Source organism: Arvicola amphibius, chromosome 5 (assembly GCF_903992535.2).
Source record: "Arvicola amphibius chromosome 5, mArvAmp1.2, whole genome shotgun sequence".
Taxonomy (NCBI): Eukaryota; Metazoa; Chordata; class Mammalia; order Rodentia; family Cricetidae; genus Arvicola; species Arvicola amphibius.
In genome coordinates, this window is record NC_052051.1 from 87,509,455 (window position 1) to 87,528,803 (window position 19,349).

General features: G+C 38.2%; 1 protein-coding gene across 10 annotated transcripts in view; it reads left to right on the top strand.

Moving 5' to 3' along the window:
• Nucleotides 1-19,349, top strand: part of Esco1 (establishment of sister chromatid cohesion N-acetyltransferase 1) — a 79,706-nt gene that overhangs the window by 18,659 nt on the left and 41,698 nt on the right. For 7 of the 10 annotated variants that reach the window (XR_005285395.2, XM_038329964.2, XM_038329957.2 and 4 more), the window contains 3 exons: nt 4,630-4,738; nt 5,497-5,596; nt 6,062-8,192. Coding sequence is in view for 9 of the 10 variants with exons in the window: in XM_038329964.2 (XP_038185892.1) it covers nt 6,654-8,192 (1,539 nt within the window). In the remaining variant the exon portion in view is untranslated. The remainder of the gene's footprint in view (nt 1-4,629; nt 4,739-5,496; nt 5,597-6,061; nt 8,193-19,349) is intronic. The other 3 variants (XM_038329961.2, XM_038329962.2, XM_038329963.2) reach the window with 2 other exon arrangements.

A 19,349-nucleotide genomic window follows, 5' to 3' on the forward strand; every position in this document is an offset into this window, starting at 1 on the left:
TTATGTAGGCTAAACTGGCTTTGATCTGGGTGCTGAGGTTAAAAGCATGAATATAACATCCAGCTTAAAATTTTTATTTTATGTTATATGGATAGGTGTTTTGCCTGTGCATATGTCTGTGCACCACTGCATTTGAAGGCCATACGGTGGCATCAGATTCTGCAACTGGAGTTAGATAGTTGTGAGTTTTCCTGGGGGTGCTGGAAACCTGGGTTGATCCTTTGGAAGGGCTAGTGCTCTTAACTACGATCTCTTTAGCTCCTACTCTTTTTCATTCACTTATTTATTTTTTAATCTACTTGGTTTTTAGTACATATATGAATGTGTGTGTGCGTGTGTGCGTGTGTGTGTGTGTGTCTGCCAGAATATGTGAATGGAGGTCAGGGAAATCAATTCTCTAGTTCTACCATCTGGGTTCTGGAGATCAAAGTGAGGTCAGGCCTTAGACTTGGTATCAAATCCTGCTGACCAATCTTGTGTGAATGTAATAAAACATTAAAGTAGCTGTGTAATGAAAAGTAAGCTTTTCTCAGCACTGGTCTCATAGTTTGTTTTTCCAGAAATAATAACTGTTTTCTTCTGCAGTCCTACATTTACTATGTACATAAACATGGTTCTGTGTACTGCTACTTTTTCACTTAACTGCATAATGTTCACCCTGTTCTTTACCTTGCCTTTTTGGTTTAATTATCGTTTTTTGGCTGTTAGAGCCTATCAATTTTAGTTTATTTGTTGAACACCTTTATCAGATTATAATTATATGGTAAAGTTTGCTTTTTAAAGTTAGATTTCTTAAAGATTAAATTTGGTGTGTTTTAACAGACCCTTATGGAAATCAGCACCACATTCAAGATAACATTTCCATCACCCCTTAGATTACATCATTTCCTCCTTGACATTTAACCCTTGACTATAACTGATCTACTTTCTGTCTGAGTGGTCTGTGAGGCCATGTCTAGTTCCATGGCCCTAATACAGCCAGGCTATGAGTTGATGTCTGTGGCTCCTGTTACCATCAAGGGCTGAGTGGATACCTGGAGTCCAGTCAGCCACCCAAGACCATGTTGCTGCCAGTGCTGTATTGATCTGGGTGGCCTGTGCTATCACCGGAGCCGTGGTAATGAGTGGGCCATGTCTGAGTCCATGGTCCTGCTGTACCTGGGGTCTATGTTTATTTCTTTTGTTTATGGCCCATGTTACCACAGAGCTCTATAGGAACCATGCCCGTTGAAATCCTAGGGCCCAGCTGAGCTAGCATTAGCCCTTTACTGCCCCTGGGAGAGCTGGCCCCGCCACTCACTGTGGGCGTGGGAGAGCTAGCCCCTATGGCAGAGGCCTATAAGAGCTGGCTCTGCCCTTTACCTGAGGGTGGTGATCTCAGTGGCCTGGATTGATCAAATCAGCTACCACCCAGGTCCACATCCAGGACTTTGAGTTGGTCCAGCCCAATATCTACCCATCTATGACTTGTCAGTGTGTGAAGGGACTGGTCCTGTGGAACCACAGCTGTAGGAGCTCCATATCTAGGGGCCAACAGCAGGATATCTGAAAGGAGTTCTGGTGAGAGTCCAGAATTGATGATCTACCAGAAGCCAGAGGCCTTGAACCAGACCAGCAACTCATTGCAATGAACATTTGCAAGTAAAACTGAGTGGATAGAAGGGTGGACTGCGTGGTACATGTTCCTAATGTCACTCAGATGAGTGAAGAGGTGTTGGACGGGCAGGAGAGACAGAAGTAAAGTGATCTTTTTGTTTTGTTTTTAGTTTATTAAAAAAATTATTGGGGGTTTTTGACTGTATGTCTGTGTGATAGTGATGGATCCTGGAGTCACAGACAGTTGTGAGCTGCCATATGGGTGCTGGGAATTGAACCCTGGTTCTCTGGAAGAGCAATCAGTGCTCTTAACTGCTGAGTCATTTAAAATTTCTTTTGTGGGGTATGCTGTGGTGGGGTGGGGGGGATGGTGGATGAGGAACTGAGAAATAAGTGGGATTAGGGTACAAGATGTGAAATTCCCAAAGAATCATTAAGAAAAATGCTTTAAAAAATTGAGGCAGGATTAATGATAGTTGAAAGTAAGCTTGGACTGTATACTGAGACCCTGTTGGAGGAGTGGGAATGAAATATGTGTGAATCTACTTCTCCATTCTGTTTTTCTCTGTGTCCTTGTCAATGTTATGTTGATCTGTAGTAAGTTTAGAAATTTGTTATTGTTAATATTTCAGTGTTTTTTTTTTTTGGTAGGGAGACGTACTGTTGGAGATTGTATTTAGGGTCCCACACATACTAGGCGGGTACAACTTTGCTCTTTTAGTTTTTAAAATATTTACTTATTTTTATTGGTGTTTGCCTGAATATGTGTATGTGCATTGTCTTGTGCCCATAGAGGCCAAAAGAGGGCATAGGATGGATGCCCTGAAACTGAAGTCACAGGTGGTTTAAACTGCCTCGTGGGTTCTGGGAATTGAATCCAGGTCCTCTGCAAGAACACCAAATGCTCCTTTTTATCTCTCCAGCTCTCGTTTCATTCTCTCTTGGTTTTTTGAAGCAGGGTTCCTCTGTGTGGCCCTGTCTGTCCTGGATCTTGCTCTGTAGATTAACAGTGTGCTCCACTGTTAGGACTGTTTTTCTCTTGTTAAAGTAGTTCTTTGGCTTTTCTACATGATTTACATGTCCATAGAATTTTTTTTTCTTTTGAGACAGAATCTCATATAGTCAAGGTGACCTGTCTCAAGCTTGCTGTATAGCCTAGCATGACCTTGGATTTTTGAACCTCCCATTTCTACTTCACCATAGGACGCCATCTATCCCGACCCGCGGAATATTAACGGGGGTCCCTGATAAATCTAGGGGAGAGGAATGAAGGGGCATGAGACACGAGAAATGACGGCAAGACAGGATTTCTGATCAAGCCGTCTTGTTTATTTCCTCAGAAGCTGTTATATAGCAAAAACAGGCAAAGGGTGGAAGGAAAAGGTGTCAGGAGGAAGGGAAGGGTGTCGGGAAGCTCAGGTCTGCTGAAATTCAGGTCCTAGACATCCCCAGCTGATAAGTAAATACTGAGGGTCTTTGATTGTTGACTAACCAAGGAAAATGTTAATGAGTTTGGGAGCCTGGTTCCTGCAGGTCTCTAGTAGGAGATAAGATGCCAGGTTGATTTCCTAGACCCTGCAGAGGGGATAGAGGTAAATATTTTTCTTAACTTGTGAGCTTAAGATGGCTGCAAACAAAATGCAGATCTCAAAATACAGGTCTTTGCTTCCGGCACTTCACAATTTTTGGGATTGTATTTATCCACCACCAAGATTCACTTTGAAAACAAAATTATTTTTTGGGCTGGCATAGTGGTGCACACTTTTAATCCTAGCACTCCTGAGACAGATTTCTGTGAGTTCCTAGTCAGCCAAAATGGCGTGTGTGGTAGTTTGAATAAGAATGGCTCTCAATGGCTTGTCACCAGGGAGTGGAACTCTTTGATAGGATTATAATGATTAGGATGTTTCAGTGTTAGAGGAAGAGTGTTACTGGGGGTGGCCTTTGAGGTTTCAAGAGCTCACATCAAGGCCAGTTTCCTTCTCTTTGCCTGTGGATCATTATGTGCCTCTTAACTACTGTGTCAGCACCTGCAAGCATACTGCCATGCTCCTCACCACGAGGATAATGTTTAAGCCTCTGAAATTGTAAGCAAGCCCTCAATTAAATGCTTTCTTTTATAAGAGTTGCCTTGTTTGTGTGTCTTTTTACAGCAATAGAACAGGACTGAGACACATGGTAAGACTGTCGAAATAAAATTTAAAGTCAGGGTGTCATTTTGTGTATAAAACTCTTGTGGGGCCAGGTGGTGGTAGCACATACCTTTGATCCCAGCACTTAGGAGGCAGAGGTAGGTGGATCTTCTGTGAGTTCAAGGCCAGCCTGGTCTACAGAAGAGTTCCAGGACAGGTGGGGCTGTTACACAGAGAAACCCTGTCTCAAAAACCAAACAAACAAAAAACTCACAGACAAATAAATAATTGATTATAATTGAATAATAAATAAAAAGCTTGTGGATTTGCTGAGTTTTGAGTTGAATCTTGGAACCACTATTGTACAATTATCATCAATGATATAAGCAGTATTATAGTGATAACTTATTTGTTAGGGTAGTTAGTCTTTGTTAATATAATATTGAAATCAATCTATGCATTTATATAGGTATATTTGTAAAGTCTTAGAAGTAAAATTCTTTGAAATTTAGTATTTATAGTTTTTATTTTGTTTGTGTGTGTGTAGAATGTGTGGGTTTACATGTTTATTGTTATTTGTGTACATGGCCATGTATGTGTGGGTATCAGACACCCAGTGTCTTTCTGTATTGTTCTCCTTATTTTTGACTTATTTATTTAGAGACAAGTAGGTGTCTTGCTATGGAGCTCTGACTATCCTAGAACTCACTATGTAGAACAGGCTGCCCTTGAATTCACAGAAATCCGCCTGCTTCTGCCTCCTGAGTGCTGGGATTAAAGGGTGAGCCACCATGCCTGGTTTTCTTTAGTGGATTTATTTATTTATTTTATTTTTTAAATTTATTCATTTTTATTCATGTACATGTAACTTTGTGAGCATATGTGCACATAATTCTTGCAGGTGCACACATAGGCCAGAGAACATTGGATCCTCTCAAACTGGACTTAAAGATAGTCGTGAGCTACCTGTTGTGGGTGGTGAAAACTGAACCTGGTCCTTTGCGAGAACAGTAAGTGTTCTTAGCCATTGGGCCATTTCCCCATTGCCTTTAGTCTTTGTTGTTCGTTTTTGTTTTTTGTTTTTCAAGACAGGGTTTCTCTGTGTAACAGCCTAGTTGTCCTGAAACTAGCTCTTGTAGATCAGGCTGGCTTTGAACTCACAGAGCCACCTGCCTCTTGCCTCCTAAGTGCTGGGATTAAAGGTGTGCGCCACCGCTGCTAGGCTAGTCCTTTAGTCTTAATATCCTATTTCTGTTTATTATTTGAGGCAGGGATTCCTTTAGCCTAAGGATGGCCTTGAAATCCTGATCAACATGCCTTTATTTCCAAGTAGGATTTTGTGCATTGTAGGCGAGTCACTCTACCAAGTGAGCTACATTTCCAGCTCTTAATATCTTTTTTTTACTTCTGTTTGCTATTTCAGTATTGTTCATTTAGTTCATAGATTTTCTTCTTTACCTACTAAATGTTTTAAATTAAATCAGCTTTACTTATATATCTCATTTTTTCTGCCTATATATATGTGTAGTTTCTCATACAATTTTACTTTTTTAGTTTAATACATTTAATATTTATAGTGTGAATTTAATTTGTATTTTAAAACTTTTTTCACAGTATATAATAGATGTATACTGTTCCAATGAAATTGAATGCTGTGTGTGAAATGAGCGTTGGTAAATATTAGACTAATTTGGTGAGAGGTTAGTTGATGATTAGATCTTTATCTTTTTAAGCATTTTAAGTAAGTTGTTTTGTTTTTTGTTTTTAGGCGCTGTATAATGTGTTAAGAAGTTAAAAGGAATGGTTTTATCAGATTATCTTGAGTTATGGTGGCTGAAACATCAGTTCTGTCTTGTGGGAAAAGAACTGTAAGTGAATATCGAGATAAATTAATGTTTAAGTATTCTATATTTTCAATAAGATAAGTTGCTGTTGAAGAACTTATCTGAGAGGGGTTGGAGAAATTACTCAGTGGTTTAAAATAGTTGTTGCTCTTGCAGAGGATCTGGGTTCTATGCCTTGCACCCACATGTTGACTCATAACCATCCAAATATTGATACCTCTTGTTCCAGAAGATCCACTGTCCCTTTCTGACCTACGGGCACTAAGTATGCATGTGGTACACTTATATTCAGGCAAAATATGTATGCACTTAAAATAAGTCCAAAACATGCAAAAAAATTTTGAAGACTTCACTGTGTTATTCTAAAGAATATAGTCTAAAAGAAGGAGTTAAATTTTATTTAAACTGGGGCGTTTTTCTGCATAGTATTATCATTGGCCTGCTTCTTGGATTATATAGAAACTTAAAGTATATTTTTTATTTTTTCAGAAATGGCAGCACAAAAGGAAATTTATATTAATAGAGTACTTTACTAAGCGAAGGAGATTAAATAGAAGCCAGACACCAACAAACTTGGCAAACAAGGAAAGAAGCCTGTTAGCCATAAGACATGTTACAAATGCATCAGCATCCAGTAGCTGTAGCCTTCAGAAGAAAAAAGTTCTCAGAAATTTTGTCAAAGCAGACAGGTCAGTGATAAAGAACTCCTAGTAATAGGGTTAGGCATGAAACTAAAATAATTAGAACAAATTGGATCTGAATGAAGTTTATTTCAAAAAAAATAAAAACTTCTGAAAATAATAAATTAGAATTTTCTTCAGCTTTCCATTTCCCTGTTCAACAGAGAGCAAATATCTTTCAGCATTCATGCCAGCTTTTCTCATATCTTAGGAATTTTCAGAGAGTAACCTTACTTGAAACACCTGGTATTTCTGTTGGAAATTTATATCAATATAAGTTAAAGTCAGTTTTTAAGATCTGCTCTTTAGTAATAATACTAAATTCCTAAGTACTTAGATCTGCACCTACCTGGACACAGTTCTCAAAAAGGCCTCAGAAAGGAAGACATTACTCAGGAATAATGTCCATTCAGGAGAAATCAAAAGAAAATTCCTCCAAAGTTACTAAAGAAATTGAAGATGAGAATTTAGAACTAGAAATTGAAGGTTCTCAAAACAGTCTAGTAAAGAAACCAGGTTCCAAGGAAGCTGTCGAGGCACTGGTTAAATCTTCCAACAAAAGTAAAGTAAATCAACCTGAATTGGGAGCACGAATGAGTACAAGGTCAGCATCGGCAGCTGATAAAAATTCAACTAAATCCATTAATAAAAATATGGTAATTGTGAAGGGACAATCACAAGAATCTACAAAAAAGAGAAGATTATGTCAGGAAAAAGTAGCACTTGGAACTGTCAAAGAAAATGAACAACTTACCCGGAGATCACAAAGACTGCAGCAGTTAACAGAGTGCTCAAACAGGTCTTTGCGCAGTACAGGGGTTCAGAGGCGCACTCAAGCAGGGAAACAGACTTTGCGACCAGCAAGAAGAGAGCAGTGCAACAACAGCACTCAGAATAGATCTGATAAAGTCACAGCAAGTCAGAAGTGTGTGAAAAGAAAAGGGCTAGAAATAGAGTCTGATTGTAAGGAGGACAAAAATTCAGTTACGAATGAAGTAATACATTCTCCCAAAGGAAAGAAGCGCAAAGTACAGCTTCAGACAACTTATACTTGTAGTTCTCAGTGCATCCAAGGGTCTGAAAAGTGTTGCCAAAAGACTGTTAGAAAAGAAGAACCAAAACCTGTGCCTGTAACTTCTGAGGTTAGAAAATTCAAAGCAGCTACTTCAGTGGTCTCTAAAAAGAATGAACCGAGGAAATCAGCTCACACACAAGTGAATACTAGCACAAAATTCCCTGAAATTCTACAACCATTAGTGCCTGAACAAAGTATTGATCATGAATTGGAGCAAGCTGGAAAGAATAAGCGAGGTAGCATTCTCCAACTTTGTGAAGAAATTGCTGGTGAAATTGAATCAGATACTGTGGAGGTAAAAAAGGAATTGCCACACATGGAAAGGATAAATGAGGAGAAGCCTACAGAAGTCACATCGGAAGGGGCTGATGTTGAAAGACAAATGCTCCCTCAGAAAGAAACCAACCAGAACATGCAGTGTAACCGTTTCTTTCCTAGTAGGAAAACAAAGCCTGTGAAATGCATACTAAATGGAATAAATAGCTCAACGAAGAGGAACTCCAACTGGACTAAAATTAAACTCTCGAAATTTAACTCTGTGCAGCAACATAAGTTGGACTCTCAAGTATCTCCTACGTTGGGCTTACTACGAACTGGTTTTTCACCAGCAGTTTTAGAAATGCCTCACTCAGTGTCTCAGAATACGTTCTTAGATATGAAACCACATAGTAATGTAACTTGCCAACAGGATAAAATGGAAGGAAGGAAATCTGAAGAAGTTAAGATTAATAATATTGCAGTCGAAATTAATAAAGCCACGAAGAAGGCTCCTGGAAATTGTCAATTGGATAATCATATTAAACCCTCTCCTGATTCACCATTGGATAATCAGATGAAACATTCTTGTGAGTCAGCACCAAATAAGGTAATCATCTTTATTATGTGCAATAGAAGTGCCAAATTCTTTCTATTAATAAATATTTGAAACATCTTATATCAAGAATTGATAAAGTTGTTAGCCCAGTCTTACAGTTATGGAATGGAGCTCTCAGAATGTTCTTCCTTTATGTGTATGCTTCTCATGGTTCCTTGTTACCATTTCTAGTTTATGGAGAGCATAACTAGAAATATAGCTCTTAATTTTATCACACAGAAGTAGTCCCTTTTTAAGAAAAAAATAATTTTAAAACAGAAAGCATATGTCTTAGTGATTTAAGGTTTAGAACTTAGAACTTGTGCCCATTTCTGAGATATTAAGATTTTGGGTTGGAGCCAGGCAGTGGTGACATACACCTTTAATCCCAGCACTTGGGAGGAGGCAGAGGCAGGCTGATCTCTGTGAGTTCGAGTCCAGCCTAGTCTACAAGAGCTAGTTCCAGGACAGGCTTCAAAGCCAAGAGAAACCCTGTCTCGAAAAACCTAAATAAATAAATGAATGAATGAATGACTGAATGAATGACTGAATAAATAAATAAATAAATAAAAAATTTGGGTTGGAGACAGTTCAGCAGTAGAGCGCTTGCCTAGCATGTGTGAGTCCCCTGCCCCCAAAAGCCCTAAAATTTATTTCAGCTGTGATAAAGCAATCTCTGTTTTATCTGATGAAATGTAAAAGTTAAATTTAAATGTCTTTAAAAGAATATCTTTGTGTTGATTTGTTCTTTTTTGTTGTTGTTTGGTATTGGTGTCCCCCTCCCCCCCAGCCCCCCAAACAGGGTTTCACTGTAGCTGTGGAGCCCGTCCTGGAACTAGCTCTTGTAGACCAGGTTGACATCAAACTCACAGACATCCACCTGCCTCTGCCTCCTGAGTGCTGGGATTAAAGGCATGTGCCACCACTGCCTGACCTTTGTGTTGATTTCTATGGCAATTTTGAACAGTTAGCAAAGAAAATTTCTAAAAGTATAAATCAATATTTTTAAGAGAAAAATTATAGGTTTTTTTTTTTTTTTTTTTTTTTTGGTTTTTCGAGACAGAGTTTCCCTGTAGTTTCTAGAGCCTGTCCTGGAACTAGCTCTTGTAGACCAGGCTGGCCTCGAACTCAGAGATCCGCCTGCCTCTGCCTCCCGAGTGCTGGGATTAAAGGCGTGCGCCACCACCGCCCGGCTATAGTTTTTTTTTTAAGTGGTGCTGAGGATCAAACTAAGATGAGTCTTACATAGGCTTGGAAATCCTTACTACCACTGAACTGTATCTACCAAATCAAAACTTAACGAAAAAATAATTGAAATATTGGAATTGAAAAAATAATTGAGAGGCTGGAGAGATAGCTCAGAGGTTAAGAGCATTGCCTGCTCTTCTCAGTCAACCACATGGTGGCTCACAACCATCTGTAACGGGGTCTGGTGCCCTCTTCTGGCCTGTGGTCATACACACAGACAGAATATTGTATACATAATAAATAAATAAATATTTTTAAAAAAATAATTGAGTATGTGGAATATCTAATGCTTATCTTGGGAAATTATTTTCAACTTTTATCAAAGTGGTTGAAGCTTTTTCTTTCTAAACTTATTTCTAAGATGAAATGCTGATTGAGTTTTTTAAGTATAGAACTTGGGTGCTCTCTATAGTACAAGTAAATTTATATTAATTTAATTTTATGAGAAAACAACAGAATGTAAAACAAGTCACATGTATTATGATAGGTTTTAGGGCTAGAGCTTGGGTGCTCTCTATAGTACAAGTAAATTTATATTAATTTAATTTTATGAGAAAACAACAGAATGTAAAACAAGTCACATGTATTATGATAGGTTTTAGGGCTAATACACATGTTTTCTAATTCTCAGCACAGAGTTCCTCATGCACTATACCCTGATACCCTGAACATGAGAAAATCATATAAGCCAAAAGGGTCATTGTTAATAGACATAAGTCCCTTTGAAGTTTTCAGAATACTTAAAATTCACTTTAGAGACATGTGGACTATGACCAAACTTGAGTGAGATTGAATTTATGCAAAAACTAGGAAAATCAATGTCTATTGTGCCTGGATTGAAAACCAAAGTGAACTTAAAAAGAACAGATGCTAGTTGGTGCTTTTAGATTGAATGATTTATGTGAATGAAAATGAAAGCCTCAATTAGAAGATGATCATTCACAAAGTTCAATAGATAGCGGCAGCAATTAGAAGTGAGCAGTGAGTAGTATGAGGAGCAAGTGTTGGGGCTGGAAGTGGAGTTTAGTGGTGGGCTGCCTGCCTAACATGTAATGTGCTGGGTCTGGTTGCAGATCCAGTGGGGAAAATGCCTTTTTATTTGGGGTTGTGTCCAAGTGTAATGGTTCAGTGCCTTTTCTAGCTCCTGCTGCATAGATGCTTTTCAAACGTTAAGAGGTGGTTAATGAGAAAGGCAGAAAACCAAATCAATTTACTCAGGAGATCTTATCTATTTTCCCTTCCTAGGTAGATCCATTTATGTTTCTCTTAGGGTCATCTTTGTTACCTAGCTTCTCTGGGGTTGTGGACTGTAGTCTGGTTATCCTTTGCTTTATGCCTAATATGCACTTATGAGTGAGTACATACTATATTTGTCTTTCTGGGTCTGGGTTACCTCACTCAGGATTTTTTTTTTTTTTTTTTTTTGTAGTTCCATCCATTTGCCTGTTAATTTCAAGATGTCATTTTTTTTTAAACCACTGAATAGTAATCCAATGTGTAACCACATTTTCCTTATTCATTCTTTTGTTGAGAGGCATCTAGGTTGTTTCCAGGTTCTGGCTATTACAAATAATGCTGCCAAGATCAAATGTTCTTGTGGTATGATTGAGCATCATTTGGGTATATGCCCAATAGTGATCTTGAGGTATATTGATTCCCAGTTTCCTGAGAAACCACCATACTGATTTCCAAAATGGCTGTGCAAGTTTGCACTCCCACTAACAATGGAGGAGTGTTCCCCTTACTCCACAGTCCTCCTTAGTATAGGTTGTCATCTGTGTTTTTGATTTTAGCCATTCTAACAGGTATAAAATAGTATCTCAGAGTTGTTTTGATTTGCATTTCCCTGATGGCTAAGGATGTTTGGTGCGGGAGAATTGTCTGTATTCTGACAATCATGTTTTAAATAAACGCTGATTGGCCAGGCAGGAAGTATAGGTGGGAAAACCAGACAGGAAGTAGAGGTGAAACAAAGAGAACAGGACTATTCTGGGAAGTAGGAAGCTCCCTCCAGCAGTCCAGCCCAGACCACCGAAGAAACAACATGTAAGCTGCCCCACTGAAAAAGGTACTGAGCCACATGGCTAACATAGATAAGAATAATGGGTTAATATAAGCTACAAGAGCTAATAAGAAGCCTAAGCTAATGGGCCAATCAGTTTTTAAGTAATGCAGACTCTCTGTGTGATTTCTTTGGGGCTTGCCGGCAGTGGGGTACCCGGGCGGGACAGAAATCCCAACGAGCAGGCCTTCATGTTACAGATGTTGACCAATTTCTTAAATGTCTTTTAGCCATTTGAGTGCCTTCTCTTGAAAATTCTGTTTAGATCTGTTCTCTATTTTTTAATTGGATTATTTGGTATTTTGGTGTCCAGTTTCTTGAGTTCTTTATGTATTTTGGAGATCAGCCCTCTGTTAGATGTGAGGTTGGTGAAGATCTTTTCCAATTCTGTAGGTGGCTGTTTTGTCTTGTTGACCATATCTTTTGCTTTACAGAAGCTTCTCAGTTTCAGGAGGTCCCATTGTTGCTCTCAGTGTCTGTACTACTGGTGTTATATTTAGGAAGTGGTCTCTTGTGCTGATACTGTTCAAGGGTATTTCCCGCTTTCTCTTTGATGAGATTTATTGTTGTTGGATTTATGTTGAGATCTTAAGATCCATTTGGACTTTCTTTGTGCATGGTGATAGATATGGATCTATTTTCTTTTTTCTACATGTTGATATCCATTTATGCCAACACCATTTGTTGAAGATGCTTTTTCCTGTTGTACAATTTTAGCTTCTTTGTCAAAAATTTAGTTCATAGTTGTGTGGATTTATGTCAGGATCTTTGATTAGATTCTACTGGTCATTGGTCTGTGTGTCTGTTTTTATGCCAATACTAAACTTTTTTTTTTTTTTTTTTGGTTTTTTGAGACAGGGTTTCTCTGTGGCTTTGGAGCCTGTCCTAGAACTAGCTCTTGTAGATCAGGCTGGCCTCAAACTCACAGAGATCAGCCTGCCTCTGCCTCCCAAGTGCTGAGATTAAAGGTGTGCACCACCACTGCCCGGCTACTAAACTGTTTTTATGACTATGGCTCTTAGTAGAGTTTGAAGACAGGGATGGTGATGCCTCCAGAAGTACAGGATTGTTTTAGCTATTCTGGGTTTTTTGTTTGTCCGTATGAAGTTGAGTATTGTTCTTTTGAGGTCTGTGAAGAATTTTGCTGGGATTGTATTGAATCTGTGGATTGTTTTTGGTAATACTGCCACTTTTACTATGTTAATTCTAGCTATCTAAGAGCATGGGAGGTCTTTCTATTTTCTGATGTTTTCTTCAGTTTCTTTCTTCAGAGACTTAAAGTTCTTGTCATACAGGTCTTTTCACTTGTTTTTTAAAGTTACCCCAAGAAATTTTAGGTTGTTTGTGGCTATTGTGAATGGTGATGTTTTTTCCTGATTTCTTTTTCAGCCCATTTATTATCTTTATATAGGAGGGATGCTAAATGTTTTTTGAGTTAATCATGTATCTTGCCACATTACTGAAAATGTTTATCAGCTTTAGGTGTTCCTTGTTAGAAATTTTGGGTCACTTATGTATACTGTTATATCATCAGCAAATAGCAAAAGTTTGACTTCTTCCTTTCCAGTTTGTAACCCTTGATCTGTCTTTTTGTTCTAGCTAGAACTTTGAGTGCTTTATTGAATAAATTGGAGAGAGAGGACAGCCTAGTCTTTTTCTGATTTTAGTGAGATCTTTGCGTTTTGTCTATTTATTTTGATGTTGTCTGTTGAGTTGCTTTTTATTATGTTTAAGTATGTTCCTTGTATCCTTGAACACTACGACCTTTTTTATGATGGGGTGTTGGATTTTCTCAAAGGCTTTTTCTGCATCTGTTGAGATGAGTATGTGTATTTTCTTTCAATTTGTTTATATGGTAGATTACATTGTTGAATTTCTGTATGTTGAACCATCCCTGAATCTTTGGGATGAAGCCTATTTGGTTATGGCAGATGATTTTTCTTATATATTCTTGGATTCAATTTGCCAGTATTTTATTCAGTATTTTTGCATCAAGATTCATGAGTGAGATTGGTCTGTAATTCTCTTTCTTAGTAGTGTCTTTGTGTCTTTGGGCATCAGGGTAATCGTAGCCTCGTAAAAGGAGTTTGGCAGTGTTTCTTCTGATTCTATTGTGTGGAACAATTTGAGGAGTATTGGTATTAGCTTTTCTTTGAAGTATTGATAGAATTATACACTGAAACCATTTGGCCATGTGCTTTTTTTGGTTGGGAGACTTTTGATGATTGTTTCTATATAAATATAAATATAAATATAGTTCGATTTGTTTATCTGGTCTTGATTAAATTTTGTTATGTGGTACTTACCCAGAAAATTTGTTCATTTTCTTTAAATTTTCTAATTGTGAGGAGTACATGTTCTTGTGGCTGTGAGAAGTAAACCGCAGTTTATTAGGGAAGGGCAGGGATAAGGGGAAAGAAATGTGATTGACCAGCAGTTGCCTAGGCATTGGCCCTGACCACCTCCTGGCAATCCTCCTTTGTGCCAGCAGACCTGGAGGGGTGGTGACGGTGTGGGGGTGGGGAGGGTGATGGTGTTTGTGGGGTGTGGGGGTAGAGGGTACATCTTGCCACTGTGTGTATGTCCTGTGCTGCCGCCATGCCGCTGCTGTGCTGTCAGTGGCCACACGCAGTGGCCCAGTGCGCAGCCTCAATGAGGTGGCTCTGGTGGAGGTGACAATGGAGGGGACAGGCGATGAGAGACCGCTGTTGCAGAGGCTGTGGCTCCAGCCAAGGCTCCAGGGTGGAGGGTCCTATCAGAGGTCCCGAGGTCGCCTCAGGCTTCAGTGCCCAGAGACTAAGGGGAGCTCTGTGCAGGCATAATGACATGATGGGGCCACTGATGTCAGCCCCAGCAGGTCGGGCCCACTATGATGCAGGAATTCTAACAGTATATTTTTCATATTTGAAATATGAATTGATGATTCTCTGGATTTCCTCAGAATGTCTATTCTTACATTCCTGTTTTCATTTCTGATTTTGTTAATTTTGACATTCTCTCTCTGCTTTTGGTTAGTTTGTCTATCTTGTTGATTTTCTCCAAGAACCAACTCTTTGTTTCATTGATTCTTTGTATTGTTTTGTTTTTATTTTATTGATTTCAGCTCTCAGTCTGGTTATTTTCACCCTATTTCTCTTGTGTGAGTTTTCGTTTTGTTCTAAAGCTTTCAGTTGTTATGTTAATTCGCTGTTGTGGGGTCTAACTTCTTTAAGTAGGCATTTAGTGCTATGAACTTTCCTCTTAGCACTGCTTTCATTGTGTCTCATAAGTTTGGGTATGTTATGCTGTCATTTTAATTAAACTTTAGGAAGTCTTTAACTTCTTTATTTCTTCCTTGATCCAGTAGTGATTCAGTTGAGCATTGTTCAGTTTCCATGAGTTTGCAGAAAGCAGTTAAAGTTGTTGAATTCTAACTTTAAGCATTGGTTATCCAGTAAGATACAGGGAGTTATTTCAATCTTTAATATCTATCTATCTATCTATCTATCTATCTATCTATCTATCTATCTATCTATCTATCTATCTATCTATTTCTTTTTTAACTGTTGAGGTTTGCTTTGTTACCAAGTATGTGGTCCATTTTAGAGAAGTTTCCAAGAAGAAAAGGCATATTCTTTTGTGTTTGGGTGAAATGTTCTATAGCTGTCTTTTAGGCTCAGTTGAGTCATAACTTCTGTTCTTTTATTTCTCTGTTAAGTTTCTGTCTGGTTGACCTGTCTGTCCAGTGGTGAGAGTGGTGTGTTGAAGTCTCCCACTGTTAGTGTGTGTGGCTTGATATGTGATTTAAGATTTAGTAATGTTTCTTTTACAAATGTGGTTGCCCTTGTATTTGGGGGCATAGATGTTTAGAATCGAAACTTCTTGATAGGTTTTTCCTGCGATGAATATGGAATGTCCTTTATCTCTTTCGGTTGCTTTTAGTTTGAAGTCTATTTTGTTTGATTTTAGAATAGCTACACCAACTTGTTTCTTAGGTCCATTTGATTGGGAAATCTTTTCCCAACCCTTTACTCTGAGGTAATATCTGTCTTTGAGGGTGAAGAGTGTTTCTTGTATGCAGCAGTAGGATGGATTCTGTTTTTGATTTCATTCTGTAACTTTGTGTCTTTATAGGTGAATTGAGGCCATTGATATTAATTGATATTAATGAGCACTGATTACTAGTTTCTGTTCTTTTTGTTTTTGTTGTCAGTTGTAGTATTGTGTGCTCATTTCCCTTCCTTGGGATTTGCTGGTATGGGATTGTCTTTTGCCTGTGATTTTGTGGATGTAGTTGACTTCCTTGAGTTAGAGTTTTCCTTCTAGTATTTTCTGTAGTGCTGAATTTGTGGATAGGTATTGTTTAAATCTGATTTTGTCATGGAATGTCTTATTTTTTTCCATCTATGTTGACCGATAGCTTTGCTGGGTATAGTAGTCTGGTCTGGCATCTGTGATCTGTTAGCGTCTTTGGTTCCATTGAAAAGTTGGATATAATTTTGATAGGTCTGCCTTTGTATGTAACTCGGCCTTTTTCCTTTGTAGCTCTTATTTCTTTCTTTTTTATTGGTTTTTAATGAGCTCTACATTTTTCTCTGTCCCCCCTCCCCCACCTGTCCCCTCCCCATCAACCCTCCCCCAAGGTACCCATGCTCCCAATTTACTCGGGAGAGCTTGTCTTTTTCTACTTTCCATGTAGATTAGATCTATGTATGTCTCTCTTAGTGTACTCATTGTGTCTAAGTTCTCTGGGATTGTGGTTTGTAGGCTGGCTTTCTTTGCTTTATGTTTAAAAAAACCTATGTGTGAGTACATGTGATAATTGTCTTTCTGTGTCTGGATTACCTCACTCAAAATAATGTTTTCAAGCTCCACCCATTTTCCTGCAAAATTCAAGCTGTTGTTATTTTTTTCTGCTGTGTAGTACTCCATTGTGTAAATGTACCACATTTTTTTTTATCTATTCTTCGATCAAGGGGCATTTAGGTTGTTTCCAGGTTCTGGCTATAACAAACAGAGCTGCTATGAATATAGTTGAGCACGCGTCCTTGTGGCATGATTGAGCATCCTTTGGAAATTTACCCAAAAGTGGTATTATTGGGTCTTGAGGAGGGTTTCCTAATTTTCTGAGAAATCACCACACTGACATCCAAAGGGGTTGTACCAGCTTGCATTCCCACCAGCAGTGCAGGAGTGTTCCCTTATCCCCACAACCTCCCCAGCATAAGTTGTCATCAGTGTTTTTGATCTTGGCCATTCTTACAGGAGTAAGATGGAATCTCAGAGTTGTTTTAATTTGCATTTCTATGATGACTAAGGCTGTTGAACATTTTCTTAAGTGTCTTTCAGCCATTTTAGGTTCCTCTGTTGAGAGTGCTCTGTTTAGGTCTTTAGTCCATTTTTTTAAGTTGATTATGTATTTTTTGGGTGTTCAATTTCTTGAGTTCTTTGTATATTTTTGAGATCAGACCTCTGTCAGATATGGGGCTAGTGAAGATCTCTTCCCATTCTGTAGGCTGTTGTTTTGTCTTGTTGACTGTGTGCTTTGCTTTACAGAAGCTTTTCAGTTTCAGGAGGTCCCATTTATTAATTGTTTCTCTCAGTGTCTGTGCTGCTGGGGTTATATTTAGGAAGTGGTCTCCTGTGCCAATGCGCTCAAGTGTACTTCCCACTTTCTCTTCTATAAGGTTCAGTGTGGCTGGCTTTATGTTGAGGTCTTTGATCCATTTGGACTTGAGTTTTGTGCATGGTGATAGATATGGGTCTATTTTCATTCTTTGACATGTTGATACCCAGTTATGCTAGTACCACTTGTTAAATAAGCTTTCTTTTTTTTTCCATTTGATGTTTTTTGCTTCTTTATCAAAGATCAGGTGTTCAAAGATGTGTGGATTGATGGCGGGGTCTTCTATTCGGTTCCATTTGTCCTCCTGTCTGTTCTTATGCCAATACCAGGCTGTTTTCAGTACTATAGCTCTGTAGTAGAGTTTGAAGTCGGGGATTGAGATGCCTCCAGAAGTTCTTTTATTGCACAGGATTGTTTTGGCTATAATGGTTTTTTTGCTTTTCCATATGAAGTTGAGTACCGTTCTTTTGAGGTCTGTGAAGAATTTTGCTGGGCATTGCGTTGAATCTGTAGATTGCTTTTGGTAAGATTGCCGTTTTTACTATGTTAATTCTGCCTTCCTAAGAGCATGGGAAATCTTTCCACTTTTTGGTGTCTTTTTCAATTCTTTCTTCAAAGATTTAAAGTTCTTGTCATACAAGTCTTCCACTTGTTTGGTTAGCGTTACTCTGAGATATTTTATGCTATTCGTGACTATTGTGAAGGTTCTCTGATTTCTTCCCCTTTTATTTTCTGTGTACAGAAGGGCTACTGATGTTTTTGAGTTAATCTTCTATCCTGCTACATTGCTGAAAGTGTTTATGAGTTGTAGAAGTTCCTTGGTAGAATTTTTGGGAATCACTTATGTAAACTATTATATCATCAGCAAACAGTGAGAGTTTGACTTCTTCTTTTCCAATTTGTATCCACTTGATCTCCTTTTGTTGTCTTATTGCTCTAGCTAGGACCTCAAGAACTATATTGATAGATATGGAGAGAGTGGACAACCTTGTCTTGTTCCTGATTTCAGTGGAATCGCTTGGAGTTTCTCTCCTTTAGTTTGATATTGACATTGGCTTGCTGTATATTGCCTTTATTATGTTTAGGTATGTTCCTTGTATCTCTGCTCTCTCCAAGACCTTTATCATGAAGGGATGTTGTATTTTGTTAAATGCTTTTTTGGCATCTAATGAGATGATCATGTGCTTTTTATTTTTCAGCTTATTTATATGGTGGATTACATTGACAAATTTTTGTATGTTGGACTATCCCTGTATTTGTGGGATGAAGCCTACTTGATCATGGTGGATGATGGTTCTGATGTGTTCTTGGATTAGATTTGCCAGTATTTTGTTTAGTATTTTTTGCATCAATGTTCATGAGTGAGATTGGTCTGTAATTCTCTTTCTTAGTAATGTCTTTGTGGTTTATGTATCAGGGTAATTGTAGCCTCATAAAAAGAGTTTGGCAATGTTCCTTCTGTTTCTATTATGTGGAATAATTTGAGGAGTATTGATATTAGTTCTTCTTTAAAAGTCTTGTAGAATTCTGAGCTGAAACCATCTGATCCTAGGCTTTTTTTCGTTGGGAAACTTTTGATGACTGTTTCTATTTTTTTCAACTGTTATAGGTCTAGTTAATTTGCTTATCTAGTCTTGATTTAATTTTGGTAATTGATATTTATGTAGAAAGTTGTCCATTTCCTTTAAGTTTTCCAATTTTGTGGAGTACAGGTTTTTAAAATATGACCTGATGGTTGTCTGGATTTCCTCCGTGTCTGTTGTTATGTCCCCCTTTTCATTTCTGATTTTGTTCATTTAGATATTTTCTCTCTGCCCTTTGGTTAGTTTGGATAGAGGTATGTCTGTTTTGTTGATTTTCAAAGAACCAACTCTGTTCTGTTCACTAGTGTGGGATTTTTTTCTGCTTCGTTATGTAGTCTTTTAGTGCTATGAACTTTCCTTTTAACACTGCTTTCATTGTGTCCCATACACTTGGGTATGTTGTATAGTCATTTTCATTGAATTTTACTAAGTCTTTAATTTCTCCCTTTATTTCTTCCTTGACCCTTTGATGATTCAGGTGAGCATTTTTTTAAATTTCCATGTGTTTGTGGGCTTTCTGGAATTAGTATTGCTGTTGACTTCTAGTTTTAAGCCCTGGTGATCTGACAAGATACATGGGGTTATTCCAATTTTTAGTATTTGTTGAGGTTTGTTTTGTTTCCGAGTATGTGGTCAGTTTGAGAAGGTTTCTTGAGGTGCTGAGAAGAAGG